Genomic DNA, 20151 nt, shown 5'->3' on the forward strand with positions numbered 1-20151 from the left:
CCTCTCATTTATAATTATACATTTATTCAAATGATTACTTGATTCATGCCTGTTCCCCCACCAACCTCTAAGTTCCATGAGAGCAAGGCCCCTGTCTGGCTCCCCTCTGCAAACCAAACATTCCTCCAGAGCCTGGTGCCCGGATGGCTGCCAGTGGACACTTCAGAACACCACAAGAAGTGATTTTATCCCCTGTTCTGCCTTCCCGTCCAACGGTCCCCAACCATCTCAGAGAGCCTGAGCACTCCCTCCCCCTAGAAGGGCCACTATAGCCCTTCAGTATATAGATTCTACCTCTCCCAGGTGAGAAGTCTCCCTTTACAGCTGACCAGAATCCTTCCTGCTGCAAGCTGGCCGAGACCTTTGTTCCATCCTTAGAGGTAATTAGAGCAGTGTTTCTCGAACTTGAATGTGCATGGCAGTCACCTGGAACCTTGTAAAAATGCAGACTCTGGTTCATCAGGTCTGGGATGGGACCTGAGATTCTCATTTCTAACAAGCTGCCTAGTGATAATGTTGATGCTGGTCCACAGACCACACTCTGAGTAACAAAGATGTAGAGAATCTGGTTACTGCTCTACACATCCCCCAAGTTTTCTTCCTGCTCTGGACCTTCTGTAAATTAGACCAGGAGGGGTCCCTTGAAATTCACTTCCTCCTCCCGTGTACTCTACCAACCCCATACCCTGAAAAGAAACGTGGTACCTGTGGCTACTGTTGTCATTTGGTTTTCGTTTTTAATTTGAAATAAACCTTTAAGCAGTTTTCAGAGTCAGGAAAGCCCTGATATGGATCATGGAGGTGTAACAATACTCTCCAAAGATAAAGTCACACAGCTGGAGATGCCGAACACTCCTCAAGCTTTGGCTGCGGTCTGCTACACCAGGCTGGTGCCATCAGCTCCTCCAGAAGGCTCCACTCTGCAGAGTTTGGGCTTGGACGCTGGAAAATGTTCTCTCTGATGTGCCCACTGGGAACATCACAAACCAAGTGTGTGCCACTAGGCCCTCTGCAGGGCAGAGATGAGCCCTCTGCCTCCCTGCCCTGCTGACCCAATGATGGCCGAGGGACAGAAGTGTCTTCCGGTAACCTCGATTGTGTGTGTGTGTGTGTGTGTCCACGTGTGCGCGTGCACACGTTTACATGTATGTCAGTTACACGTTTGGACATGGGACCTGTGTGCACGTATCTGTGTCTACGCGTATGTATGGAGAGTGTGTGTAAGCGTTGCCCCCAGTGCTCGAGTTCGGTAAAGCTCTCATCACACAGAGCAGGGCTGGACTCTTTCTGCACGGGCCCGGAGGCTGAACAGTGTCCCTAGGTGGACCCCGCAGAGGTGACCGGCCCCACTGTCCCTTGCTGCTGCCGCTGCTGGCCCTTGCGTCTCCGAGCGCCGGCACCCGCCTCCTTGTTCTCCTTCCGGCCGGGGTTCCTGTTGGCATGCTCCCGCCGGCCCTGGCCGCCTTTCCTCCTCTTCTGCCCTGTAAGAGTCAACAAAGGGCGTCCTGACACAGCAGGGAGACCCTGGGCATGGCCAAGGGCCCGAGGAGGAATGTGGTGAGGAAGCTGGGCGGTGGGGGGAGGTGGGGAGGAGGCCCATAGGCAGTCGGGGTCCCCTCAAGGACTCCTCTGAGAAGCAGCCACTGCAGAGGGCGCTGCAACATGGGTACTGAGAAGGGGTCCCGTGAGCCTTTTCACCCTGCACCCCTCGATGAACCAGACGCCCGCCTCTTCCTCACGTCTTCCTCAGACCTTGGATCCCAATGGGCTGAGGGCATCTCCCAGATGGTCACTGCAGCTCTCAGGACAGGCAGGACAGCCCCCCCCCCCCGCCACTCCTCCACCCCAGGACACTGCCACATCATTGCCACCTGCAGGCTGTGTGACCTTGGCCAAATCACTGCACCCCTCTGGGTCTTAACACCCCCTTCCACGTCCCCATCATCTGACCTCGGAGGGCACTTCCAGTGCCGACATCCACTGGCTCAGAAGAAATGGGGAGGGATAGGGCCATAGAAGCTTCCCAGCCCATCACACAGCTGCGGGGCCCACTCTCTGCCTGGCATGGGTTTGCACAGTATGGGGTCCTGGCCTGAGCCCTCTCCTGGGCCACAGGCAGGAAGCAGAGGGGGTCAGAACTCCCGTGGCTGTGCTGACCCCCGACCCCAGGGAGGTGAGGCCTCAGCTCACCCTCCGGGCAGGGTGTCCTCCTCCCCGTGCACCTCCGGGTCTCCTTGGTGTCGGAGCAGACGGTGTGGTCCCCCCCAGGGGCGTGGAGCACCCTCCGTGTCCGCTCCTCCGAGCCCCTCCGGAAGCCACAGAGCTTCTTCTTCTTGGAGCACGGCCCCCACAGAGACCACTCGCTCATTTCACATTGTGCTGGCAGGAGGGGAGGGAAGCAAGAGGAGAAGGGGGTCACGTCTCCTCCCCTGGCCCCGGGTACCCCACGGGAGCCCCTCCCATCTGCTCTCAGCCGCAGCCCCAGGCTAGAGGCGTCTTTAGTCCAGAAGGCAGAAAAGTCCTGAGGGAAAGCTCAGAGGGTGGTGGTGATGCGCTTTCGCTGCACAGGGCCTAGCCCACGCTCTCCCTGGCTGAATCCCCCGCCCGCCCCTCCTCCGGGGTCCTGGACCCTGGGCCACAGCATTTGCCCACCGCGCCTTCCTGCCTTACCGGGGCTGCTGCACTCCATGGTGCCGTTGGCAGCCGCAGAGCCCTCGGGACAGGCGGGATAGCAGCGGCCCTTGTGCAGGTACAAGCTCTCCTTACACTTGGTGCAGAAGTTGTGGCTGAAGCAGGCCTCACAGTGTTCGATCTTGCATTCTGAGGAGAGGGCCAGATTGGGGGCCTCTGGCTCAGCCGCGGATGGACGCCTCCCCTGGTCCCCGTGGCCACCCAGCCACGCCCACTCACACAGGGCAGGAACGGGGCCTGGGGCTGCAATTACCGCAGGGGAGTCTTGAGAGGGAGAGAAAGGAAGGCAAGGGGATGGGGGGAGAGGAGACCAAAGCAGCCTCTCTTGAGGGCTGGCTGGGACTCTTGCCACGGTCAGCCAACCTCAACCCCAACCCAATCCCAGGCCCGGGAGCCCAAAGGGAGGCCCAAGAGAGCCGGTTTCAGAGGAGAGGAGATTAGTGGGGGCGAGAGGAGCGTCCCAGCCTCTCACGGCACCCCAAGGACCACCTAATCAGAGCTGAACCGAGGGATACAATGACACCCTGAGAGTGGCTGTGTAGTCTCCTCTCCCCCTATCGCTGGGCGTGCACAACACCCCAGAGCCTGGTTCTCCTCCTGCCCGGGGCAGCAAGAATCTGCCTGGAGTAGGGGAGAGCAATCCCAGGGCAAATTCCTCTGCCTCTACAAGGCCGGGTTCCAGGAACCACCTTGGTTGGACTCCTGGGTCCCTCCCTGAAGCCCTCCTGCCAGCTCTCCCTCCTCTGGGGAAGTGGGGGGAGGGTGGGTTGCCGGGCTAGGCTAGAAGCTGGAGGGGTCTTTCACAATCTCTCCCCTCCTGGATTGTGGGTGGAGCTGACTTCTCCCCAGTCTCCACCCCTGAAGTCTGGGATGCCAGTTTCCCAGAAGCTGGCACAGCCAGGAACGCCCTACCCCAAATCCCTGAGGACCAAGAGGGCAGTCCCGGGGTCCTACCTCCGTTCTCACAAGCTTCCCAACGCCACCCCACCCTCCTCTGTGCCTCCTGGCCTCTGATTCTTGGGTTTGGTGGCAGGCAAAATATGAACAAAAGTAAGAATAACAGCAGCTCTTTATTGAGTGCCAGACCCTGAGGGCTTCCATATGCCTCTTACAACAACCCTAGGGGGTAAAAGCAAGCACCCACATTTTGAAGATGAGGTTTTGAGAGGCTGCGACTTGCCCAAGGTCACACAATGAATAAGCAGCGGAGTTGGGATTAGAACCCAAGTCGGCTGAACTTGGATCAGTCATTTCCCCTGAGACCTCGAAGTTATCAGCTATGAAAAGGGTAACATCACTTAAGTCTGTCTCCCTCCAAAGGTGGTTGGGAGGCTCAACTGACAGGTCTGGAAATGCCTTCTAAACTCCAAGGCTCTGAACAGAATGGGAAGGTCCCTGGCGTTGTTTACAGGAGAGTGTTCGCTGCATGTCCCCCAGCTGAGAGGGAGGTGTGACAGCATGTGTCTTGGAGCATGTGGGACGGTAGCTGGTGTGAGAGAGTGGAGCAGAGTGAGAAGAGTGGGGGGAAAAGGGTGGGGAGAGACGGCTGACCAGGGCTTGAATTTCCCTGCCCTCAGTGGAGCCAGCAGTGATTTTCTGGTTATGTGTCTCAGAGGCATCTTTCTGGCTGCAGTGCAGAGGGAGGGTGGAAGGGAACCAGATGAGGGTTGGGGGACAGATGAACAGGCTATTGCAGTGGTCGAGGAGAGACGTGACGGGACCCTGGATAAGACCATGGCAGCGAGGATGGAAAGAGGATGAAGGAGGCACAGTTTGGCTATTGGATGGATGGGGTGGGGGCATAAATAAGAGGTTGGCTCTCAGGTCTGTGGCTTGGGTGATGGGTTGGGACACTGAGAGTGACCCAATACAGGTCAGCGCAGGTTTGGAGGGAGGAGATGTGGCTATGGTATGGGTTGGAAACGTGGGTGGGATGTCTGGGGAGAGGTCTGGCCAGCAGCTGGATATTTAAATCAAGAACTCCCCTCCTGGGCTTCCCTGGTGGCGCAGTGGTTGAGAGTCCGCCTGCCGATGCAGGGGACACGGGTTCGTGCCCCGGGTCCGAGAAGATCCCACATGCCGCGGAGCGGCTGGGCCCGTGAGCCATGGCCGCTGAGCCTGCGCGTCCGGAGCGTGTGCTCCACAACGGGAGAGGCCGCAACAGTGAGAGGCCCGCGTACCGCAAAAAAAAAAAAAAAAAGGACTCCCCTCCTCCGTATCCCTCTACTCCTCTTGTAGTCCATCATCAGTTCAAAGCACTGCCCCACCCCACCCCCACCCCATGTCCAGAGCTTCCCGCGCCCTTGCCCAGCCCCGCCCACACTCACTGATGCACTTGTTCATGTCAGGGTTGCGGGCATCAAAGTATCCAGGTGGGCAGGACGGCAAGCAGACGCCCACCTGGCGGATGTCGTTCCTCTCCAGCAAGATGAACAGCTTGGGTGAGCACTTAAGGCAGCCGTTGACCTCCGAACAGAGCTCACAGCCTTTGGCACAGGCCTGGCTCCCCTCGGCGCTGACTGCAAGGATGGAGCAAGGGTGAGAGGCAGCTGTGGGAGAGACCTCCATCTTTCCCAGGATCCCACAAGGATGGGAAGTGAGTAGACAGGAGTTTCAGCCCGTAGAATGAATGTGCTTCTCAAAAAGCACAGGCCAGGCTGGTAGCTCTCTGCAAGGCTGCTTTATAAACCTCCCCAGTATCTGCTTTCAAGCGAACTAGCACAGCAAGGGCTGCCATCCACCCTAAATGCCTCTATTAGGTCCAGGTACAACACAAACTCACCCTCCAGGCTTGCTCCATCATCCCCAGAGGAGGCACTGAAGCTGCACCCATCCTGGAATTTACACATTCCCTCATCCCCACCCCCACCCCAGAGGAAGGAAAGCTCAGGCTCAGGTATGGATGGAGGGCTTTCGTCCTTGAGAAAATTTTAAGGACAAGAGGAAAAATGAGAAAGAGGCCACCTGCCCAGAGACAGGAAGACAGCTGGAATAACCCGCGTCTAGAACAGTACTCTCAAGCAGAGATGAGTCTGTTCCCCAGAGGACACTTGGCAAAGTCTAGAGACGTTTCGATTATCACACTGGGGAGGGGTTGCTAGTGGCATCTGGGGGACAGAGGCCAGGGAGGCCGCTAAACATCCTACGATGCGGGGGGCAGCTCCTATAAAAACAATGTGGCCCAAGATGTCAAAGGTGCTGAGCTTGGAACCATCCTTTGAGCCAGCATGGTCCCCAGCGCCAGCGTTGAGTCTCAGACCTTTGATCTTGTTTCCTCATTCACTTGTTCAACCAACACTCACCCGGCCCCTCCCAGGTACCATGTGCAGTGTGAGTGCTGGGGACGTGGAGGGGAAGACGCCTGGCCAAGCTGAGCTAATCTCTCAGGGGTGCAGACGGGCCTGCAACCAGGAACATGCTGGCAGCCACAAGGCCAAGCGACAGAGGACCCAGAAATAAGGAAGGAAGGAGTCACAGAGGAGGTGCCATTTGGGCCAGCTCTTGAAGAATAAGTAGTGATTTGTCCATTGGGAAGTGGAGACAAGGGCCCTCCAGGGGCAAGACCACAGAGGCGCAGAATGACCCCAAGAGAATTGTGGATAATTTGGGGTACAAGTGAAAGATAAGGTGTCCTATCAGGAGGGGCCTTTTATATCATGCCAATGGACTTGAATTCCATCCTGTTGGGCAGCATTTCCCAAAGAGTATTCCTTGGAACGTGATTCCCCTAAATGTTCATAGAAGGATGTAGAGAAAAGGCCATTGCACCAGGTGAGACTGAGAACCACCGGATCCAACAAGTCTAAACAGGATTCTTTACTGCAGGACTTTTTGCAGCCTTTATTATGCTCCTATGAATTAGAGTGACTCTCTAAAATGGGGAAAGAGTGAACTGCACCTCTGAGACATTTTGGCCACAGAATCCTTGTTTTGCAGAGTTTTGGGGCCATCTTTCTCAGAGCTGATTAGACAACAGGAAGTCATTGGCAAGTTTTAAGCAGGAGCAAGACCCAGTCTGATTTACATGTTGGAAAGCTTCCTCTGCAGCCTGGGGAGAGACCAGAGACCGGAGGACCTTTAGGGAGGATGCTGACCAGATCATCCAGGTGAGAAAGATGAGAAAGTCTTTAACCAAGTTCTGTTCAGTGGAGATGAAGAGAAAACGATTTGAGAGTTGCTTAGGGAATACAATCAGTACGGTCATGGTGACCAAGCATAGCGGGAGGAGGCTGCGGTGCTTCCCGGGGTTCTGGCATAGGGGATGGGTGGGGCCAGTCACTAAAAGAGGAACCAGGCAGCGAGGATCTGTAGATACAGGCTGGAGGCAGAGAGCCAGGGGAATCAGAGCAGAGATGGCAGGGGGTTGTGCCGCAATGGAGGACCCAGAGCTCAGGCTTCAGCTGGCTGGACCTGAGCCAATTGCCCAGCCTGTGACCCTGGGTGAAACACTGCATCCTGTGGGCCTCCCTTCCCACCACCAAAATAGGGAGATCAGGATGCCCACTCTGCAGGGTTGTGGGGAGGAACACCTGCTCCAGGAATGCTCCCTGATTTCAGAACAGGGGAACGAGTAAGAGAAAGGTGAACAGAAGAGAAGAGGGGAATAACAAACACAACAATAAAACAACAACAACAGAATCGTAATCATAATCATGGCAGCTTATCCCTGAAGGTTGAACATTTATCCTGTGGCAGGCACTGCTCTCAATGCTTTACAAGTATTAACTCATTTGAACCTCACAACCCGTGAAGGGGGTACTACTACTTTTTTTTCATCCTCTTTCTCACAGATGAGGAAATAGAGAGGTCGAATTACTTAAACAAGGTTTCACAGCCAGTATGTGTTCCAGGCAGAGGGGACAAAGTTTATGAAAGCCAGGGGGTAGGACAATACAAGGTGACAGGCAAACTGAAAGCATGGCCAGACTGAGTTTTTAAAATAGAGAATTTATTTATAGAGAGTCAATGTTACCATGTAAATAATCAATGAATTTAAAACTTAATATCATTCTTGTTGGTTGGGTCATTGTAAGAGAAAAAAAAAGGCTCCAAAGGTGGTGTCGAAGTTATGATGGAAACCCCTTGGGATTAGTTTTCCACTTCGGGCCATTATTCAGCTGTATTACAAATTAATGTCACTGTAGATTTTAGGTATCACTTTTACTTCAAAGATATTAAGTTGTCTATACTCAAGGTTTTTATTTAATTCATTATTGAAATGAATGCTCCTTCTAGTTTTTTGCCTTGGTTTCAAAAACCAAAGTCATCCAGGTGTCCCAGTTGTGGGCCTCTATCACTATGCTCCCGTAACTCATTTATTCGTTCCTTATCACTTTTCTTAAGGACAGATTTGCAAAGGGCCTTCTCAGAATCCTGCTGCCCACCCCCCACTCAACCAACAACAGATCTCTGTGTGCATCTCCCTTCAGAGCTCTCAGTGACCCGCAAGAGAAAGTGTGGCCCGTGGGGGATCTGAAATTAGTTCAGCATGGCTGGTGTGTGGAGTGAGTGGAGAGGGAAGCAGGGGCCAGAGGAGGAACAGCCTCGAACCCTTATAAAGGAGTACGGACATTACCCTAAAGGCCATGAGGAATCCCTGGGGGCTTTAAAACAGGAGACATGGCCAGGATTCCATTTTAGAAAGATCACTCTGTGGTGTGGAGACCAGATTGTAAGGATGGCAAACCTGGAGGGAGGAGGACTCCCAGGTTCAAAGAGATGGAGCTGAACCAAGAGGATGGACAGGTGTAGACACAGGTGAGATATTCAGGCGGTAGAATCAATGAGACTAGGTGATGAACTGGATGTGGGGTGAGAGCCCGGGGAAGGCACACAACAAGGATGATGCCTAGGCGTTGGGCTTGGGTGGTGGGGTAGCTGTTGGTCCTTCACCAAGAGAGGGCCCACAGGAGGAAGAGCAGATTTGGGTGGAGGAAATGATGACTTGTGTTGAGTTTGTGGTTCTCATGAGACATCCGGGGGGAGGTGTCTACTAGGCAGCTGAACCTGTGGGTCTGGAACTCAAGAGAAACATTTTACCTGGAGATTGAGACACAGAGTCCTTAATATAAAACAGTCATCAAAGGCCTAGAGGTCCATGAGACGACTAGGAGAGAGGGTGCAGACAGTGAGAAGAGGCATTAGCCATTGAAGAGAAGGACAGAAAAAGAAGGGCCAATGAAGAGGCTGAGAAGGAGCACCCAGACAGGCAGGGACACTCAAAAGCATGTTGCATCACGGAAGCCAAGAGAAAAGGACACTCGGGCTTCCCTGGTGGCGCAGTGGTTGAGAGTCCGCCTGCTGATGCAGCGGACACGGGTTCTTGCCCCATTCCGGGAAGATCCCACATGCCGCGGAGCGGCTGGGCCCGTGAGCCATGGCCGCTGAGCCTGCGCATCCGGAGCCTGTGCTCTGCAACAGGAGAGGCCACAACAGTGAGAGGCCCGAGTACCGCAAAAAAAAAAAAAAAAAAAAAAAGTGGAGAAGAGGACACTCAAGGGAGGAGCGGGGAGCCCAACGCCAAATGCTTCTCAGATGTCACGTAAGGAATCAGCCACAAACAGGTTGTTGGCATCCCTGGTGGGGGTGGAGAGTGGAGGGCAGTGGCTGAAGGGTAAAGGAAGGTGAGGAAAGAGAACCATCTCATTCAGGAGACTGGCTATGGAGAAGGGAGAGAACTCAGGGATCCGTCCTGGGAGCCATCATTGGGGGTTAAATCCGTGGGAGAGGAAAGCGTCCCGGGGGAAAGAGCTGTGCAGCTTGAGAAGAGGATCAAGAGCTGCGGCCCGGGCAGTACTCGCATTCAACACACAAGTAGAGGAAGGTGCCTGGAAAGAGGCTGAGAAGGAATAGTTGGAGAGATGGAAGGGCATTGAGGGGGGTGGTGGGATGGAAACCGAGTGGAAAAGGGCGAGATCTGCGGGGACCGGGGCTGGGAGGAGACCATGACTGGGGAGCCCTGGACAAATCTACAACACGTGCACTGAGGTGATTGGGTGACCTCAAGAAAGGCAGTTTGGTGGGATGCCAGCCAAACCACAGGGGGCTGAAGAGTGAGTGGAGGGGATAGAGGTAGGGGGGGGTAAAGTGAGGAGAGGGACAGAGGGGGTCAGAGAACACAGACAGAAAGGAGAGACCAGCTGGGGGTGGGGAATGTGATCACAAGACAGAGGCAGGGTGAAGTGATGGAGTGAAGACCCAAGGATACGAGAGGGTCAACATACAGAGCTCAGGTGGTAAGACAGGCCTTGAGGCTTGAGGCTGGGGTCAGGGATAAGGGACTAGGGAGCTGAGCTCCATGAGGTTTGGGGGCTCAGGAAGGGAGAGTGGTGTTCAGCAAGGAGGAGAGGGGCTTGGTGATGGGCAGGGGCAGTCCAAGGAGGAAAGAGACACTTCTCAAGGGGAATGGGACCCAAAGGGTGTTCTTGGCTTAGTGACGCAAATAGATGGGCAGCGAGGGGATGGAAAGCCAGAGTGGACGGGGCTCTGTGTGTGCCGGGGTGGGGGGTGTCCAAGGAAGATGCTGGGTACGGGCAGAGGTTACATAATAATTCAAAGGGAGAAACTGAGGCTCATTCATTCCACAGACGTTCACCGCACACCTAACACGTGTCAGAGCGGCCAGGAACTGGGGATGTGGAGATGTAGCAACAGACGCCCACTGAGGGCTGGCTGCACATTGTGAGGACTGTAGGAGCGATGAAGGGCGTGCCCTTGTGCAGCAGGCTAGGTGAAGAGGGAGTGCCGACAGGAGAAACAGCCTGTGCAAAGGCTCTGAGGCACTGACCATCCGAGGGCATCCACAGAATGGAAAATAGGGCTTTAGTCTATTGGCGTGGTCAGATTCACAATCTGAATGCTGCCTCGGGTTTCTGTGCCCCTGACAGGAGGGTTGCGTGCAGGGGAGGCAGCCTGGCAGGGCTGGAGCCTGGCTGAGGATGGGTGGGCTCAGTGATGGGGAGGGCGCTCAGGGAGCTGATGGAGCCTCCTTCCAAGCTCTTCACAAAACCCCCTCATGCAGTTCTGCCCTTCCCACCCCCACCCTACTGCCCCCACTCCCAGGCACTCAGTGGAGCCTGAGTGCATGAGCCAGGAAGGCAAAGCTGTGTCCTCCTCCCTTCCCTGGTGCTTCTCGCCCCCTTCATCCCCATGCAAACCGCTTTCGGGCTGATGTTTCTACAGTTAGGCCTTGCCCCGGGGTGGCTCAGCCCCCAACCCCCTGAAGAATGGCTTCTGGCCACAGTGCCTCCTCTCCAGGGACTTCACTTCTCCCAGGTCCCCAACTTTCTCATCTCGAGATCTTTCCAAAACCCCAATTCTGATGGTGTCACACCCCTGCCTAAAACCCATCCATAGCTCCCTATTGGCTGCAGAATTAATACCCAGCTCTTCCACCTGGCCTAAAAAGCTTCCATAGGCTGATCCCATCCACCTCATCTCTTCACACTACCTCTAAGCAATATGGAATTATTTTTGTTCCTCTGAACACATCACACTACTTCACACCTCTGTGCCTTTGCTCAAGTTGGTCCTTCTGCCTGGAACACCCTCTGCCTCCTCTTGAGCTTAACTCTTTCAAGCCTCAGAACTAAGGTCACCTCCTCCAGGAAGTCTCCATTGATCTCACCTCCATGTAAAATCTGGATGGAGTATTTCTGTGTGTTCCCTGCCCCCAGTACTTGAATCCATCATGGTAGATATCACCTTGTGTCGTTATTATCTGCTAATATGTCTTTTCCTCCCATTAGAAAGAGCTTGGGAGGGTGGAGCCTGTCTTGTTTCTGAATGGGAGCCCAGTAAGGGGTAAGGCTCCACACAGGGATAGGGCTCCCCCAGAATGTAGGGCTGAGGATGTGGTGAGTGAGGCAGAGGCTCAGGGAGGGGGTTATATGGATGGAGCTCACTGGGGGGCTTGATAAAGTGTGGGGAGCGGGACAGGATAGGAATGAGGAGTTACGGGGGGGTGGGTGAGGGTCAGTGCCAAGGGAGGGGAACTCTCCATGACCCAGAGGAGGGCTGACCTTTGTTTGGGCGTGGTATCTAGTCTTGGAGGAATTAGACTCGGTGAGAGAGCCCTGAGTTAAGTGGGCGGAGGCAAGGGCGGGGCAGGGGGGTGACAGGAACTGGGACCTCGCTGAGTGGGTGGAGGCCACATGCTCTCCCAGGAGATGTGTCCAATCCTGGTGCCCTGGTGCCCTGGGCACATCCCCCGGGAAGATCCGGCATCCTTTAACTCAGCTGTGAGCTTAGTTTAGACCCACACTTTTTCCTCGACTGGGCCCAAATAGCCTTTAACTGGCCTGTTTGCCTCCCATCTCGAACCACCTCCCCTCACCCAGTCCTGCAGCTGGACCACACTGCTCCCCTAATTCAGACCTCTCCGTGGGTCCTCATTACCCACAGCTCAAGTCAGGTCAAGGGCAAACTCCTCAGCCTGGCGGGTACCAAGCGCTCCACCCTCCGACCTCTGCCCACTTGTGCGGCATCGCTCCCAGGATGCTCCCTCAGCTCCAGGCAGCTTTCCTTGCTCTACCCTAATGGGTGTTCAGCTTTTTGTTTTAACAGCACAACCCTTCTTTTCAGTAGAAAACAGCATCCACGTCTAACACAGAATGAGCAGAGCTGCTCCAGTGAAAACCTCAGGGCTCCCTAGAACTGCACCCAGAAACCACTCCTCCAGCTACCTCTTGCTGCACCCCATTTCCTGCACAGTCTGTGCCTCCTCCCAACTCCTCACCTTTGGACAGGCTGGTCCCCTGCCTGGAGTGCCCTCCGCCTCCCCCACCACCCCCCACTCCCTTGCCTGCACATCAGCTACTCATCTTTAAAATCACATCTCAGGAGTCACTCCCTCTGGGCCCTCGCAGCCCTCCTGGTTCCTTTCCACATCCTCTACACCAGGTTAAATTGCCTCTTCCCCCTTCACCCACGGGCTCCTCATGACCCGTCTCTGCCACCCGGGGCCGGCCTCTGGGGGTTCGCAACGGGCGAGTGGGGAATGGCCCAAGGAGTGAATGGGGCTTCAGCCAGGGAAGAGGGACTCTACAGACGGTTAGTGACGGAGGGGAGGAAGGCTCCAGTTGGAGGACGGGGCAGTGAGAAGGGGCAAAAAAGGGGAGTCCAGAGAAAGACAAATATGATACGATATCCTTTACATGTGCAATCTGAAAAAATGGCACCAATGAATACAAAACAGAAATAGAGTCACAGCTGTAGAAAACAAACTTATGGTTACCAAGGGGGAAGGGGAGGGGAGGGATAAATTGGGAGATTGGGATTGACATATACACACTAGTATATATAAAATGGATAACTAATAAGGACCTGCTGTATAGCACAGGGAACTCTACTCAGTGTTCTGTCGTGACCCGTACGGGAGGAGAATCTGGAAGAGAGTGGATTTATGTACACGTGTGGCTGGTTCACTTTGCTGTGAGGCGGAAGCTAACACAGTATTGTGGATCAACTATATTCCAATAAAAATTAATTTTAAAAAGGGGGAGTCCAGGGCTTCCCTGGTGGCGCAGTGGTTGAGAGTCCGCCTGCCGATGCAGGGGACACGGGTTCGTGCCCCGGTCCGGGAAGATCCCATATGCCGCGGAGCGGCTGGGCCCGTGAGCCATGGCCGCTGAGCCTGCGCGTCCGGAGCCTGTGCTCCGCAACGGGAGAGGCTGCAACAGTGAGAGGCCTGCGTACCGGAAAAAAAAAAAAAAAAAAACTGGGGAGTCCAGCTCTGGAAGAGTCAGGGTTCAGTGAAGGAATGCAGGCTTCATGGGGGCAGGACTGAGTGAAGGGGCCCAGGAATCAGATGGGAGAAGGGTCTCAGTAAGGGGAGGGGCACTCAGTGAGAGGCATGGGGAGGGAAAGAGGGCTCCGTGATGGGCAGGAAATCCAGGTGGGAAGGAAGGCAGTCAGCAGAGGGCAAGGGTCAGTGAGGGTGAGTGAAGAGAGGGTTCGGGGAGGGGAGGCGTCCTCAGTGAGTGGGACAGGAGGAGGACGCCCTGTCAGGGTTTGGGACTCACAGCTAAACTTCTCGCCTCTGTGCAGGGACACCATCTCTCAGACCTGAGATCACACATTTCTGGGCTCAAAACTGGTGTGTGGCTCTGGATCAGAGCTATACTGGGTGGCTTCTGGTGGCCCCACTGGCATGCAGTCACGGGATGGCAGAGTCAACAGACCTGAGGCTCATATACACAGCAAGCCTGCCTCTGCCCCCCAGGCTGCCCACTGCCCTTGCACGTGGTGGGGGCCAGAGCAGCCACATGTGCTGTCCCCATCCTTTCTTCCCTCCTCCACTCCCATGGAAACCCTGGGGCAAAATGGTCCACAGGTTGTTTATATAATAATGACACGCATCTAAAAGAGAGGATATATGTATATGTATAACTGATTCACTTTGCTGTATACCTGAAACTAACACAACATTGTAAATCAACTATATTCCAATAAAAATTTTTTTTAAAAGGGCTTCCCTAGTGGCGCAGTGGTTGAGAGTCCGCCCGCCGATGCAGGGGACATGGGTTCGTGCGCTGGTCCGGGAAGATCCCACATGCCGCGGAGCGGCTGGGCCCGTGAGCCATGGCCGCTGGGCCAGCGCGTCCGGAGCCTGTGCTCCGCAATGGGAGAGGCCACAGCAGTGAGAGGCCCACGTACCGCAAAAAAATAAAAATAAAAAAAAATAAAAAATAAAAAAACAACGACATGCATCCTGACCATACAGAGCTTGATATTTCACAAAGGTTTCACAATATGTGTACCTATTATCTCATGTAACCCTCACTGTATTCCTATACAATCACACTTGCAGCTTTATGGTTATGATTTCACAAGTATTGCCTAGCAATGTCTACCCCCATATCCCCCCGAACCTCTGTCCATTTTGGACCCTCGTTGCATCTTGAGTCTTTCCCACACTTCTCCCCAACCTCGTCGCATCCTTGATGGTGATCAAGGATGTCTGTCAGTCACACCATTTGGTAATAAACACTGGGCTACATGCTGTCGAGGCTGTGAGATGTGGCTCTATCAAAAGTGGGCACATCAAAATCGCTGCATTTGATTGGCTGTTGCTGGAGTGGCCCATTCTGATGGCCAGGCCAGTACTTTTCTCTTTTTTTAGTGCAAAAGATGGACCCAGGTCTTCTGACCCCCTGGTGTAAGTGAGTGTGCGGCTCACCAGTGGAAGCGTGGCCACTAGTGCACATCACATGACGATGAGTGGCCTCTCCCATTCTTTCTCTCCTCTCGAAAATAGAGGAGACTGATTATAAACCACTAAACCGCATCTGGCCCGTGGAGTCCAAAATATTGGCCATGACAGATGAGAAGGGAGGAAAATCAAGGCCTCGCTGCTGATTAAACCTAACCGTCTCTAATTGTTTGTTAAGCCAGGGATTTTCAGCTTCACCAGTTCTCTGAGCTTCTCTCTCTGGGCTGGGTTCTGGCCTTGGCCACTCCCGTGGAGACCCAAAAAAACTCCATTGCCTTTCAACCTTTCCTGGCGGATCTCGGTCGGAAGGCCTCAGAAGTGAAGCAAGAGGTGGTCGGACTAGACTTCAGAGGAGCTGTCTACCTGGGGGCGTGACATCTCTTCCGGGGGATGCTGAGAGACAGATAGGCTTGGGTCGGGCCTCCATCCCACTCCCTGGCACTGTCCCTCACACGCAGTGGCCACTCCCACGACATGATGGCAGGTACTGAACCCCCATCCCTGGAGGCATCAAGTGGAGAATGGGGGACCTGCTCTCAGGACTGCCTAGGATGGGATCCTGGGAGGGACGGCGGGGATGGTGGGGAGAGGTAAACTCCTTCAGGCTCTGTTTTCAAGAAGACTGGGCTCACAGGAACCAGGAGACCTGGGTTCCAATACTGACTGTGTGTCCTTTGGAATGTCATCTCTTCCCCTTTCTTAGCCTCAGTTTTCCCATCTGCACAATGACAGGATTTAATTTTTTTAGGCTGTGAAGACCCTTTCCTCCAATGACATCTTACGTGGAATCTTCCCAAAAGCAGGGAAGAGGGAAGCTGCTCTGGTTTGAAGGTGGGGGGGGGGCAGCCTCCTGCCCACGGCCTCCCCTTCACCCCCCAGCACAGATCTCTGAATCCCACTGGGCAGGGTTAAAAACCACAGCAGTGGACTGTCCCACAACCTTCTCTGCTCCATTGTTTCTGCCCCGTTATCTGGGCAGGGATGTCTGTTGCCCACCATGAGGCTGTGTGGGGTTCCTGGCCCCAAGGGGTTAAGGGCTGCACTTCAGACACCACTAAAAGAAAGGAGCCCTGAACTCCTCTCCATAAAGGGGGGACACTGAGCACCCCAGGAGCACGGGGCCGGGAAGCACTTCCATGGATACCACACAAAGCTGGTGTTATATCAAAGGGCAGAATCCACAAACTGGACCCTCACAAGAGAGGGGTTAATCTAGAAAGCAGAGTCTACAAAGGGGAAAACAGACAAAGTGAGTAATCTACAGAGTGGGTGATCTCAATAAATTAATCCACACACTGGATAATCCACAAACAGGATAGTCTACTGAGTAATGTAATAGACAATGTAGAAATCTGCAATGGTCATCATAGAATGAAACGACCAAAGGCCCTAGTCCCCAGACAGCACCCTCACCACCACCACTCCCGAGGCCCACGGTGGTCCAGTCGCATCCGTTACTCACTCCGCCTCTGCCTCTTCCCCTTGATCCCCCGGCTGCCGGCAGCGAGATGCATCCAGCTCAGAACCAGGGCCACCACACACAGCCCAAGCCGCATAGTCACTCGCCAGCTCCAGGCCCCTGGTAGGAGGGGTGGTCTCTGGGGGGTGGATGGCACAGGGCTCTTGCTAACGCCTCCGGGGCTGGGTCAGCAGCAGGAGGCCCAGGCCTGGGCTGTATCCCAAATCCACCATAATCTCAGCTGGGGACAGAGAGGGTGTGGGGAGCCCACTTCTCCATCAGCCCATAAGGAGGTCCAGAGAGCTTTCCTCAAAGGCACCTTGGGGTGTCACATGGGAGAACTCTTCGTCCTTCAGCAGGGACACCTCCAAAAACCAACCTGTTGGGGGAGGAGAGAGAAGGGTTAATTCTGGGGAACCATGGGGCCCCCCAACCTATGCCACCTACGCTCCCATGTGGTCCCCTACCCAGGAGACTGTGAGAACTCAGAATGTTTGGACATTACAAGTTACCCACCTGGCACCCCCGTAGAAGAAATCTGCTCCTCTGCCTATCTTGTAAGAGTCCCTAACATGGGATGGGAGTTGGCTACCCAAGTCGTTGGAATAGGGTGGACACTCAAATCAAACTTGTGGATCACTGGAAACCAGCTGCCTGGTTTCCAGCCTGCCCAATGTTAGGAAGTCCTTCTTTAGGTCTACCCTACAGACTTCATGCTTCAGTAACATCATGTCTCTTAAAGAGCAGCTCTCTCTGTCCTTCTATGAGTGACCCCTCAGCCTTCTCTCCCCAGTGCTGAGTCACCAATGTGCCTTTCACCTGCCTGGAGCTAGAGCAGTGGCCCCCGACAAGCTGGCAGACCCTGCGTGGCCCTCTGGGCTTGGTGGGAGAAAAGGAAATAAGGCTTCCCCTGGCCACAGAAACTCTGACACAGCAGGCCCTGCGGGCCTGGCCTTTGTGAGAGGATAAAAGAGGCAGCGACGCCCGCCCTGGCCAGAGACACAGAGAATGGGGATAATCCCCCTGCCCAGCGAGAGCCAGGTCTGTGGACCCGCTGGCCCGGGTGATGGGGGCAGGGGGAGCTGGTCCCTCCCCGGTGAAATGTGTCTGGGAAGTTGGAGCCCAACCTGGGAGTCAGGAGACGAAAACCCACTTCCCACTCACAGTATTGCACACTTTCACAACAGATGCCTGCACGTCCATTGGCCCACACATTTGCTGCACACACACCCACACCCACACAGGGACGGGAGGAAACAGAGAGCCTTAGAGAAGCTTTGTAGATGCCAGAGAAGCATCACCCTCCCACCGGCTGCTTAAGATGCCTTTGGACAAGTCACTTAGCCTCTCTGAACCTCAGTTTCCTCATCTATAAAATGGGGATAAATATTTCACAGGTTTGCTCTGAGAGCTGGCTGAGTTTTGGCTTAACGAATGAGAAAGCTGAAATGCTAGAGTGGAGGTGTCCCTCCCAACCCCGTCCCAATCCTTTCCCCCTTCGCCTCCAGGGAGGCCCCAGGAGAGCCCACCTGCATGGGAGATAAATCATTATCCCACAAGGGAGTTCAGCACTCCCTCCTTGGCCTCTCCCACCGGCTTTGAAGGCCAGACACACTCAAGTGGTTAAGCTGCTTGTGAGAAGTGTTTACATGAGACTGACGGATCCCACCTGGTGCTCTGGCCAGAGCCTGCAGAGATGCCCCCAGCCACCCCCAAGCGCCCCGTCAGCTGCCAGCCCCTACCTGCCCTTCCAGTACTCCCTGCGTGAACCGCCAGAGCCTTCCCGCCTTCTCCAGCCCCCACCACACACTTCCATCACCCACAGATTGCAGACGTCCGGCTGAGCTTATCAAACCGGGGTCTTCAGCTCCAAGTACACAATCCCAGATGCTGGCCGTAGGTATGATGGTTAAGGTCATAAACTTCAGAGTCAGACTGCCTGGCTTTGAATGTTGCCTCTGCTACTTATGAGTTGTTACCTTAGGCTAGTTGCTTAGCTGCTCTGAGCCTCAATTTCTTTATCTACAAGAGGGTGGTGGTTGTTTTTATAGCCTAAATGAGTTAATACACGAAACTGCTTAGAACAGTGCCTGGCACATAGGGACTCAATAAATGCTGCATTTTCTATGACCAAGACTGCATTTTGTGTCTATATTCTGATGGTCATCTAAAAAGCAATAGAAACAGTTTTCATACCATCTGGATACTCATTTTAGCACTGAACACTGTTCTGCCATTTCCATATTTGCATTTATCTTTATGGTTGATTGCCTTGGCCCCAGTGATCACTCAAAGTGATAGGGTTAAACTTTAATGGTGGCCTTTCTCAAACTGAGGTCTGAGGACCCCTGGCAGATACATTCTCAGGGTGCCCTGAGTCCTTAAACTTGACAAACACTGGAGGAAGACCACATCGGACAAAGCTGGTGTTAAATCCTGAGTCTGTGAGGCTTTGGTCTCACTGTGTGATCAGTAGCCCTGGGTCCTTGGGGCAGGACAGGTCTATGCATCTCTGCACTCCCTGTGACTGCCCAGCTTGGTGCCTGGCACTTCAGAGTTAGTGCTCAGCAACTGTTAGCACCCTTCCTCTCCCTCCCTCTACTTCCCCTTCTGTCCTCCTGGGTCTTAGCTTTCAGTCTGGCCCTTGCCAGGCTCACCCAACCCTTGCCAGGGAGGATCTTCCAACCCACTCCCAGCAGTATCCCCATTAAACCATGATCTCAGCAGGGAAGTGGGGAGGAGGCTGCAGAGCTGAATGTCACTGGAGCAAGTGGCACTGGCCTTCCTTGCCCATCACTGGATAGGACGATTTTCAATACAGAATCAACCCTGGAAAGGAGCTAAGAGTTCATTCTATCAGGGATACAGGCAACAAATAGGAGGGACACTGGGTGTGGAGGGGGTGAACTGGAGGGCAAATGTCCCATCCAAAGGGAGCATCTGCTATTCCATTCCAGTTGATTGTTGATAGGCAGAAATACTGGTTCCACATTGCTAGATCTTCTGATTTTTTAAAAGAGAAGTGGAAAACTCTGAATTTTATATGATATCTGATTTTAAAGGCAGGACAGGTCTCAGACTAGGAACACTGCAGTACCAAGCCCCAAAAGGTCACAGGTCCCTGAATCCGCATCCTTCCAGAGAGGAGGTCCCTGCCCCCTCCCCGCCACCTCGTCCCCACACACACATATGCAGTGGGTACACACACAGAGACAACATTGGACCAAGGCTGAGAGAGGGGATAGGAACTAATGACTCTCTTTTAAGTAGCCTGTCTCATTTCTCGCGGTTCCTCTGCCTGATTTCCTCTGCCCCTTCGGCTACATGGCACAGGCAGGTCCTATTTGGAGGCCCATCACTCTGCACCGGCAGAGCCAGCAATGGGAACTGCTGGCAGTGATCAAGGTCTCAGGCATCCATGGGGGTGAGGAGGGGCATTTTGTCTCTGCCAGGGTCGGGGTGAGGCATTCACATTCATGACGTGCCTGCACCACCTGCCATGGGCCAGGCCCTCACTGACGCCTCATCACAAGGCTAAGAGGAAAGCAGAATTATTCCCACTTTATGGGCACGGACAGGTTCAGGGTCTTGGGGTTACAAACCTAGTCAGTGAGCAAAGGGTTTGCTGCTCAGGACTGGGGATCTGGAGGGCAGAGCAAGGCGCAGGGAGCGGAGGGGTGTAGGGCACAACCCAGCTTGGGGAAGGGGGGTGGAAGGCAGAGGCAGAGGCTGGGGCCCAGGAGAGAGGCCGCACATGCTAGGTGGTCCGAGGAGCTGAGGACAGACCGGG

General features: G+C 54.3%; 1 protein-coding gene across 1 annotated transcript; it reads right to left on the bottom strand.

The window, feature by feature from the left end:
- Positions 1-1317: 1317 nt before the first annotated feature.
- Positions 1318-16458, bottom strand: RSPO1 (R-spondin 1). The gene is made up of 5 exons (XM_060082384.1): positions 16365-16458; positions 5019-5210; positions 2671-2820; positions 2191-2379; positions 1318-1481 (listed from the first exon to the last, which is right to left on the bottom strand). The coding sequence occupies exons 1-5, from the start codon at positions 16456-16458 to the stop codon at positions 1318-1320; spliced, it is 789 nt and encodes a 262-aa protein (XP_059938367.1).
- Positions 16459-20151: the final 3693 nt, after the last annotated feature.

Source organism: Mesoplodon densirostris, chromosome 2 (genome assembly GCF_025265405.1).
Source record: "Mesoplodon densirostris isolate mMesDen1 chromosome 2, mMesDen1 primary haplotype, whole genome shotgun sequence".
Lineage (NCBI taxonomy): Eukaryota > Metazoa > Chordata > Mammalia > Artiodactyla > Ziphiidae > Mesoplodon > Mesoplodon densirostris.